The sequence below is a fragment of the Protobothrops mucrosquamatus genome, unplaced genomic scaffold (genome assembly GCF_001527695.2).
Source record: "Protobothrops mucrosquamatus isolate PMUCROS unplaced genomic scaffold, P.Mucros_1.0 scaffold24, whole genome shotgun sequence".
Classification (NCBI taxonomy): Eukaryota; Metazoa; Chordata; class Lepidosauria; order Squamata; family Viperidae; genus Protobothrops; species Protobothrops mucrosquamatus.
The window spans coordinates 1,459,924-1,469,177 of NW_015386409.1; the positions used below are offsets into that span (position 1 = coordinate 1,459,924).

Consider the following 9,254-nt stretch of genomic DNA (forward strand, 5'->3'; position numbering starts at 1 on the left):
TATAAATAATTCTCAGGATAATATTTATGATATTGAACATTATCGTTATCATTATGATCATTATCATTGTTCATGATCATGATATGTTCATGATAAATCTTACTATCAGTAAGATACTCCTTGACTCACAACCATTCATGTAGTGACTGTTCAAAGTTACAATGCTGAAAAAAATGACTTACGACCAAGTTTTCACACTTATGACTGTTTCAGCATCCTCACGGTCACATGAGCACAATTCAGATGCATGACTGCTGGCATCTATTTATGACTGTTGCACTGTCTGGGTATCATGTGATCACCATTTGTAACTTTCCCAGCTGGCTTCCAGCAAGCAAGTCAATGGTGGAAACTAGATTCACCTAAGAACCACATGATTCACTTAACAATTACAATGATTCATTTAACAACTGTGGCAAAAAAGATCATAAAATGGAGTATAACTCACTTAACAACTGTCTTGCTTAGCAACAGAAATGTTGGGTTCCATTGCAGTTGTAAGTCGAGGACTACCTGTATTTAGGGAATTCTGTCTGAACTGAATTTTGCTGCCTGGAAATCCTACATGACATTTCATCTTGCTAAACTCAATAAGTGATTTGTCAGCAAAATAAATAAAACCTGGCCTTTCATTAACTTTACTTTTGGATATCAGTTTTCATATCTATGATTTACTTAGAAAAGGTACTGGACATTCTGTATGAGAAACAAATATTTATATTTATGGAATGGAAGCTAGCTCAGGTAATCCAAATTTATTTATCTGTTGGAAATATGAAAACCTGTATCAATGATCCAAAAACAGAAATACAAAAATGTGTGCTTTTAAAAAATAATCAGAATTCCTGTTTTTTCTTCAGAATGAGTTGCCTCACAAGTTCGATCACATAAGGTTTTATTTCTTCAACAGTGACAGTAGAGTCCCAAGCATTTACCACTTTCCCATCTGAATCTACCAGATATTTCCAGAAGTTCCAAGTTGGCTCTTCTCCAGTGAATTCTACATAAAAAAGTATATACATCAGAGATGTAATATCATAATACTCTAATTTTGCATATTTCCAATCTTAAAAGACATGTAAGATTAAAGAAGACATTTGATTATCCAAAGCAAAATCAAATAATATAAAAACAAAGATTAACCCAGATCTTAGAATTTGGTTTGGAAGAAAAAAGTGCTCAACTAAATAAGCATCTAATGGAACATTTCAGCAAAAAAGAACCTTACAATTGCATTGATCATTCATTTATATATTTTATTAATTAAAATCATTTTGTTTCCAATTGGTGACCTTTAGATGTATTGGATTACAATTTCCATCATCACTAGCCAACAAGACCAATAATAAGCAGGTTTTTCTTTCATCCCTTATTCCCTTTTCCTTTTCTCTGTCTCCTCTGCACCTCAATTTTTAGTTCTCTTTGTTCCCTTCTCTCCCTCTCCCTCCCTCTCTCTCTCTTTCTCTCTCTCTCTCTCTCTCTCTCTCTCTCTTATATTGAAGCAACAGCAAATACTTTTAAAAAGATTTGTGCCTGCTATATTTTTTTTCAAGGCACATTATGTTGAGTTACTTGCAATTCAGGAATAGGGTACTATGAGATAAAGTATAAGACAACTAAATTTTGCTGAAATGTTATTAACTCTATTGATTTCCTGGGATGTAGGAGAAAAATTGAACATAGTAACCAAAAAAAATATCAAATCAATTTATTTTACTATATAAACTTAAAAGAAGCAAAGAAATTATTGTTGAATTCATAGTAATCTTCCCTGAATCTCTCAAAAGTAGGCTATCACTGATAGCCATCATAAAACGTCTACAGTTTTTAGGGAATAACAATAAAATTAGTATTTGCAGCTGATTCAATCTATTTTAATACTCACCAATTAAATATTTAAAGGCTGGATTTGCCCCAATGCCCTTTACTGCTATCTTGCTGAACATAGGAAAGGTAACGCTGTATGTTTGTCTGGCAAAACTCTCAATTTCATTATTACTATTGGGTTCTTGCTGTCCAAACTGATTGCAGGGAAATGCTAGCACATTAAAATGATAGGGACCAAGCTCTTTCTGCAGCTGTTGTAAGGCTTTGTAGTGACTGTCGGTATACCCACATTCACTTGCAACATTGACAACTAGTGATACCTAATGGAAGAAATAAAAAATACAAGTTATAACACATTCTGCTTTCTATTTTCAAAAGTATAGCATGCTTTACTTCCTATACATCCCATTTTCAGAAATAGAGCATCTTGAGAAAAATAATATTTTGCTTTTAGACTTCAGTTATGCATGGATAGACAGTAGATGCAATGGTCAAGGCACCAGCTAGAAACCAGGAAACCATGACTTTTAGTCCCATCTTAGGCACAAAGCCAGCTGTGTGACCTTGAGCCAGTCACTTTCTCTCAAGGAGACAATGGCAAACCACTTCTGAAAAACTTTGCCAAGAAAACTGCAGGGACTTGTTCAGGAAGTCTCAGATACAATTGAACAGAAGAAAAAATAATAACACATACATGCTGATAAACTAATTAACTAAATCCTTTTGAGACTCGTGACAAATTGAAATTAGGTATGTTTGCAGTTATTTTCCCCCTCTCCTCACTAATGGAACACATTAGCCATTGTTCTGTGGACAAATGTGCACTTATCTGGTAAACCTTACACTGTACAATCCAGCTTTATTCTTGAAGTTAACCTGAGGATACCTGTATGGAAATCAGAGGCATTGATGGAGGAGAGATAAAAAATTACTGCCTTGCCTCCTTGAATGTGTGTGTGATATAGATACATATATGCATATGAGGGGCAGGTTTTTACATGCTTGTGATTGTCATCATGACATTTTTTTTTTTTACCCCTCAGGATGCCCATGATTTGTATTTGCTTGTGATCACATTTTGGTGAGTTGGTCAGCCATATAAATCTTTAAGTAAATATTTCTTAATAGGCCAACAATTAAAAATAGTTGCAAATTGTTCAAAATTCTATAGATAATAGGTACCGGTAGGTAGTAAAGAATTATATCTGAGTAGATAATAACAGAATAACAGAGTTGGAAGTGACTTTGGAAGTCTTCTAGTCCAATCTTCCTTGCTCAAGCAGGAAACCCTATCATTTCAGACAAATAGTTGTCCAATCTGTTCTTAAAAATCTCCAGTGTTGCAACATCCCCAACTTCTGGAAGCAACTCATTCCACTAATTAATTGTTCTAACTGCCAGGAAATTTCTCCTTATTCCAGGTTGGTTCTCTCCTTGATTAATTTCCACCCATTGCTTCTTGTCCTGCCTTCAGGTGCTTTTTGGAGAATAGATTGTCCCCTCTCTTCCTTGTGGCAGCCCCTCAGATATTGGAACACTGCTATTATGTCACCCCTATACTTTGTATGCCACTGCAATCCATAAAATGAAACATGGATTTTCCATGTACAAAGATAATTATTTTAAAAAGCCATTCAGCTACATAATCCACTAGGGCTGTGACTTTTTTAAAAATCCCTATCTATCTATCTATCTATCTATCTATCTATCTATCTATCTATCTATCTATCTATCTATCTATCTATCTATCTATCTATCTATCTATTTTCACATTATATATACTGTATACCCATCAGGAACTCAAGGCACTATCCTTTCCCCCCACAAAACAACCCTGCCTAGTATTCTGGGACATGAGAAAAATTGAAAGAAGATCTCAGAGGTTTGAAAGGAAGAATAGGGAAAACATTCAAAAGAATAGAAAGACTGACTCCAGGAAAATTTCTTTTGTACCAAAGGAAGTGTAACAAGTACTGTCAGCCATAACTGCCGTATTTACTGTTTTTTTTAAAAAAGTCTATATAAACAATTGCGCTTAAATTCTAATTATGTAATCAAATTTGCAGGTAGGTGAATATTTAACTTTATATAATGTAAAGGTTGTGTCAATTTCTGTTCACTTTAAGGTTTTATTGAAACAATTTCATCAGGGGATGACTACACTTTTGCATATAACTGCATTGTGTAATTAATTACCTGTGATTAATTTCACATGCCATTTTGGGGTGAATTACATGAGGTAACAGAAGTGGTCATAGAAGTTGTGGGTGGGGACAGAACATTTTCTATGCTAGAATCATAAGTTTTTCACTGCACTTTTCTAAATGGCCATTGAAGCTCTTAACTTCTAATCTAACTAGAGGTAATACCAAAACTAACAACTTTATTTACAGTCAGACACAAAATAAGTAAATAAGGATTCTATTTTGCCATTAATCGTCTATATCTGAATGGCCTTAATATATCAAATAACAATCTTCTCCAGCCATCTATTCTTCAGATATATTGTTGTAGTCATTTCTCAGATGTCAGTTTTGGCCATTAGCAAAGACAAAAATCAGGCATTTTGCTCAAAAAAGATGGCTGTCCAGTAAGTAGCAGCTTTTGGGTCAGAGAAAGGTTGAATTCACTGAATCATTGAATTTTATGTAACTGTTTTAGTTAAAATAGTTGGAATTCTTCTCTACAAGAAAGCTTCTCTACAAGAAAGCTTCCTTATCAGAAGTTCCTGAATTCCTATGTGCCATTGAATTGTTCCCAATTCAGCATGCCAGGAATAACTCTGCCATTTACAGGTAGTCCTCGACTTACAATAGTTCACTTGGTGACCATTCAAAGTTAAAAAGGCACTGAAAAAAGTGACTTATGACCTTTTTTCACAGAATCCCCGTGGTCACATGATCAAAATTCTGATGCTTGACAACTGACTCATACTTATGACGGTTGCAGTGTCCCGGAGTCATGTGATCCCATTTTGCAACGTTCTGACAAGCAAAGTCAAAGGGGGAAGCCAGATTCACTTAACAACAGGGTTACTAATTTAACAACTGCAGTGATTCACATAACAGCTGTGGCAAGAAAGGTCATAAAATGAAGCAAAATTCACTTAACAAATGTTTCACTTAGCAACAGGAATGTGGGCTCAATTGTGGTCATACCTGGTCATAATCCAGGTAGTCATCCAGGACTACCTGGATTAGGACTACAATTCCCAGGATTTCTAGTCAGCTGCTATACTGAGTTGGATTTTCTGGGGACAGAGTGGCTGCTTATTTGGAAAGCAACATTATAGGAAGGTTGCTGTATGGCTAACCAGAACTTGTAAAGGACCAGCTACAGTACTGGATGATAAAATATGGAAAATCTATGCTTCGATAAGCCATCAAATAAATTGTGAATGTAGAATTGCCTCTATATTTTAATTCCTCCTTTCAATCTGAGAAAGCCAACAACTGCGCTGACTAGAAATAATGGGATTTGTCATCCCATTATTCCTTGAGAATACTAGATTGTAGAGGGCTTAGCCCTTAAATGTAAGATAACAGTTGAGAATCAAACTATTGTCAATACATTATGCGTAACCCCTGAAAACTGAATGTGAATCACGTTTGCCATCTAGTGGACACTGTAACTCCTCCTGCATTTTACTTCCAACATCTTGGAAGTGTGCATTAAATGTGTGCATCAAAAAAAGTTGAAAATGAAACAAAATACTGTAAGAATAGCTTCTGGAGAGATGGAGAGCATGTAAGATAGATGATAGATAAGGTAGATAGATAAACATTTAAGTACTATATATGCGTAGCAATGAATTCCCTACATTTAATGTGTGATCAGAATTTATTTATCTATGTATTTGCTTGTCAACTCTAGTTGGCAAAGATATCCAAATATATTCTCCTCCTATTTTCCCCACAACCACCCTGTGAGATGAGTTGGGCTGAGAGAGACTGACTAGACCAGGGATAGGCAACCTTGGCTCTTTTATGACTCATGGACTTCAACTCCCAGAATTCCTGGCTCAGGAATTCTGAGAGTTGAAGTCCACGAATCATAAAAGAGCCAAGGTTGCCTACCCCTGGACTAGACCAAGGTCACCAAGCTTCCTTTCATGGCCAAGGCGAGGTTTGAATTCACAGACTCTTGCTTTCTAGCTTGATGCCTTAACCACTAGACCACTGACCATATTACGAAGCATTCAGATCACTTGAAGTATTTCTGTAAATCTATGATAAAACTGGAAGAAATTATCAGGGCATATAATATTGGAAAATATATTAGCTGCTATCATAAAAAGGACAAGATATGGAATTCTATCTGGGAAGTAGCTGTGAAATTATACACACACAGACACACACATTTTAAGCATACTTTAAAATATTTGTTTATTTTTATTTTTCACGTTGTTTTTTGAACTGCTGAGCTCCTTCAGAGAAGGACTCTGGGTATTGCTACTTTCGTTATGCAATTTCTGATTTTACAAGTGACTTTATGAGAAGTTGACAATTTCAGCATAATTTTTGTTTTTCTTCTTTCTTTCTACAAAATCTATTATGGAAGAAAAGATGAAATAACTATAGTAATGCTAAGAAGCTTCTTTCTGGGATTAGTCAAGTATTTAGCAATTCAGTGGGTAACTTATAATTCTTGTGAGGCTAAAAGTAAGGCTTGACTGTGTTAATGCTACTTTACACTCTTTAAAGCAGAGTTCCCCAACGTTTCCGGCTTTGCGGAATGATGGGGGGTAGGGGGAGAGGGGATGGTTCCATGCAAGTGGCCGGCAAGCATCCACGCGCGCACAACTCCATTTGTGCAAGTGGCGTGCCTGCCCACGCCAATGGACCACCTGTGCTTGCCTGCTGCTCATGCAAGGGAGAATGCATATGTGCGTGTGCTCATGCTGGCGATTTCCGTAGCCTGGTTGCAATCCCCTCATGGCCCATAGACTGGAGAACCTTGCTTTAGAGGAAATATATGATATAACAAATTCATTAAAAGTGTTTATAAATGTTATCCTCTTGGACAATGAGAAATGTAAAGAGTATATTGGAATAAACTAAGTATTCTAAAGAAGTCTATTAAAGTACATGTAACCTTCTTTGTTAACAATGAAAATACGAAAGTGGTAGATAGCTTGTCTTTTAGGATCAACTATCAACAGTAAACAAACCAGCAGTCAAGAACTATACTACAGACTAGTGCTAAGTAGAGGAGCAATGAAGATTTTGGAAAAGTTATTCAGATGTCAAAGATTAGAATGGTGCAGTCAATGGTTTTCCTTTTGGCAGTATGGAAGAACAAGTTGGACAACTAGTTTTATATCAGAGCATCAAAGTTTTATATCTGTTTGCATCAAAGTCTGGATAAAGGGTTTTTATTTGTAGATTGCCAAGATATAGTACATTAATATTCTTTCTGTGAATTCTTCAAAATTAGTACCCAAAAGTATCTCATTGTCACTATTTTTTCTCCATAGGAACTTAATGTGTGTGCATGTGTGTGTGTATGTGTGTAGAAGGAAGGAAGGAAGGAAGGAAGGAAGGAAGGAAGGAAGGAAGGAAGGACAGAGAACATCCTGATTTGATTTATATATATATATACTTGGGTATGCATTAATATCAGAGGAAAATAAAGGCAGGAAGTAAAGATGGTAACAACTACTTTTATCCTCAACCCATTCAAAAATCCATTTTAATAAGTTACAGTAGGGTTTCTATGCACTGTCCTAATTAATTAAATTCTTAATTAGGTCTCAATTTAAAATTAAAATTAAGACCTTGAAATATCTATTTACCTATCTGGTTTCAGATTTTAAATAAAGATATTATCATCATCACCAATATATATATCAGTAATTAAAGCCTCAGCAAGCAGTAATAAATTTTAATGTAGATCAGTATACATTATGGTAAAATAATCTATACAGGATTATTTCTTATCTGCCTGCATTTGGAACTATGCTTCTCTGTGCAATTCATTACAAGTGATGCCACTTCAAAGGAAGTATTTGTGTTTTCCATGTTACTCCTAAATCTCTAACTAGAAGTTCAGTATGGTTTATATGGAATATAGAAGGAAAAATAGTTTTCAGGCAGAAGGTTTTTTATCTCAGGTGCTTTTTAATAATTATATGTATCAAACACATGTTTCTTACCTGCTATATGATAAAAAAAAAACCTCTGAACCTTTAGTTAAATTCACATCTCTAGAAAGAGCATTAAGTTCAATTTCTGAGTTCTAAAACATTAATTCTAAATTATTTACTTTACCTGGATTTCCTTCAGACTAACTTTCTACATGACAGAAACATCCAGTGGTAAAACTCAAGTGAATTTTAGTATTTTATTATCTTTTTTTTTTTTTTTAAGGAATCCGAGTCCGATGTTGGAGCTGTCTTTATAGGACGATACCTACTCTGCCTCCCTCCATCCCGGTTAGTCAATTGTTTGTTTTGTATTAAAGCAGGGGTAGTCAACCTTGGCTCTTTTACGACTCGTGGACTTCAACTCCCAGAATTCCTGAGCCAGCTAAGCTGGCTCAGGAATTCTGGGAATTGAAGTCCACGAGTCGTAAAAGAGCCAAGGTTGACTACCCCTGTATTAAAGAGAGCGAATGGTTTGCAGGATCGTTCGGTAAATCATTTTTCCGGGGGAAAAAAAAACTCCACGCCTTCATCTCGCCTATTCAGAGACATGCTCAAATGTAAGCGGGGAGGTTCAGCCCGCCTGCCACGTAGATGCGGAATCGGCTGTTCACAAAAGACAGAGGGAGACAAACTCCGCGCCCGCGGACAGAAGAAGAAAAGGGGAAAAGGTCCGACTGTAAACTTTTTAATAAGAGCTTTACAGACCCGTAGACGCAAAGGCGCAGGCAACCGGGAGCCCCATCAGGACACCCACCCCGCAAACCCTCCCAGCCAGATCGGTGCGCCTTCTCCTTTTCCCCGCCCGTCATGCAGGCATGCCGAGACGACTCGCCGGTTAGTTGGTGCAGCGGAGGTGGCTCTCCTTCGCAGACTTACCGAGCCTCGGTATTTGTCCAGGGAGACTAGTTTACCCCTGATGTTGACCACTTTAAAGGAGTAAAAATTGTCCTCGTTCTGTTCGGTGGCCGAAAAGGCCAAGAACAGCAGGGCTCCCGTGACCGTCAGCATGGCTAGAAGGATAAGCAAAAATTTAGGAAAGGGAGAACCAATTTTAGGCTCCGCACTGTCCTCGGGATCTAACATACTGCACCGCTTTCTACTGACGTCCTCGTTACCGCAAAGCATTGCGGGAATGAAAAAAAAAAAGCATTACGGCTGGAATGAAGGAACGAATAAAGGTAACGGGTTCATCTTCTTGAACGAGAAGTTCGTCTTTCAAGTTCGTTCTTGTTGCTGTGGGAAGTTAGCCCAGAGAAGGAACTATTAAAAAGGCAGAAAGAAA

The 9,254-nt window shown here is 36.7% G+C and overlaps 1 protein-coding gene across 1 annotated transcript; it reads right to left on the reverse strand.

Moving 5' to 3' along the window:
• Positions 1-836: 836 nt before the first annotated feature.
• On the reverse strand, positions 837-9,080 carry GPX7 (glutathione peroxidase 7). The gene is made up of 3 exons (XM_015810865.1): positions 8,849-9,080; positions 1,886-2,147; positions 837-1,000 (listed from the first exon to the last, which is right to left on the reverse strand). The coding sequence occupies exons 1-3, from the start codon at positions 9,053-9,055 to the stop codon at positions 837-839; spliced, it is 633 nt and encodes a 210-aa protein (XP_015666351.1). The 5' UTR covers positions 9,056-9,080.
• Between the last annotated feature and the right edge of the window lie 174 nt (positions 9,081-9,254).

Bases quoted from the DNA above. Each gene is read 5' to 3' on its own strand.
- GPX7 (XM_015810865.1), bottom strand. From the start codon at position 9,055: ATGTTAGATCCCGAGGACAGTGCGGAGCCTAAAATTGGTTCTCCCTTT. The intron at 2,148-8,848 runs GTAAGTCTGCGA...TTCTTCCATTAG, and splicing joins TGGACAAATACCGAGGCTCG to GTATCACTAGTTGTCAATGT. The intron at 1,001-1,885 runs GTGAGTATTAAA...TTTTTTATGTAG, and splicing joins AGCCTTTAAATATTTAATTG to AATTCACTGGAGAAGAGCCA.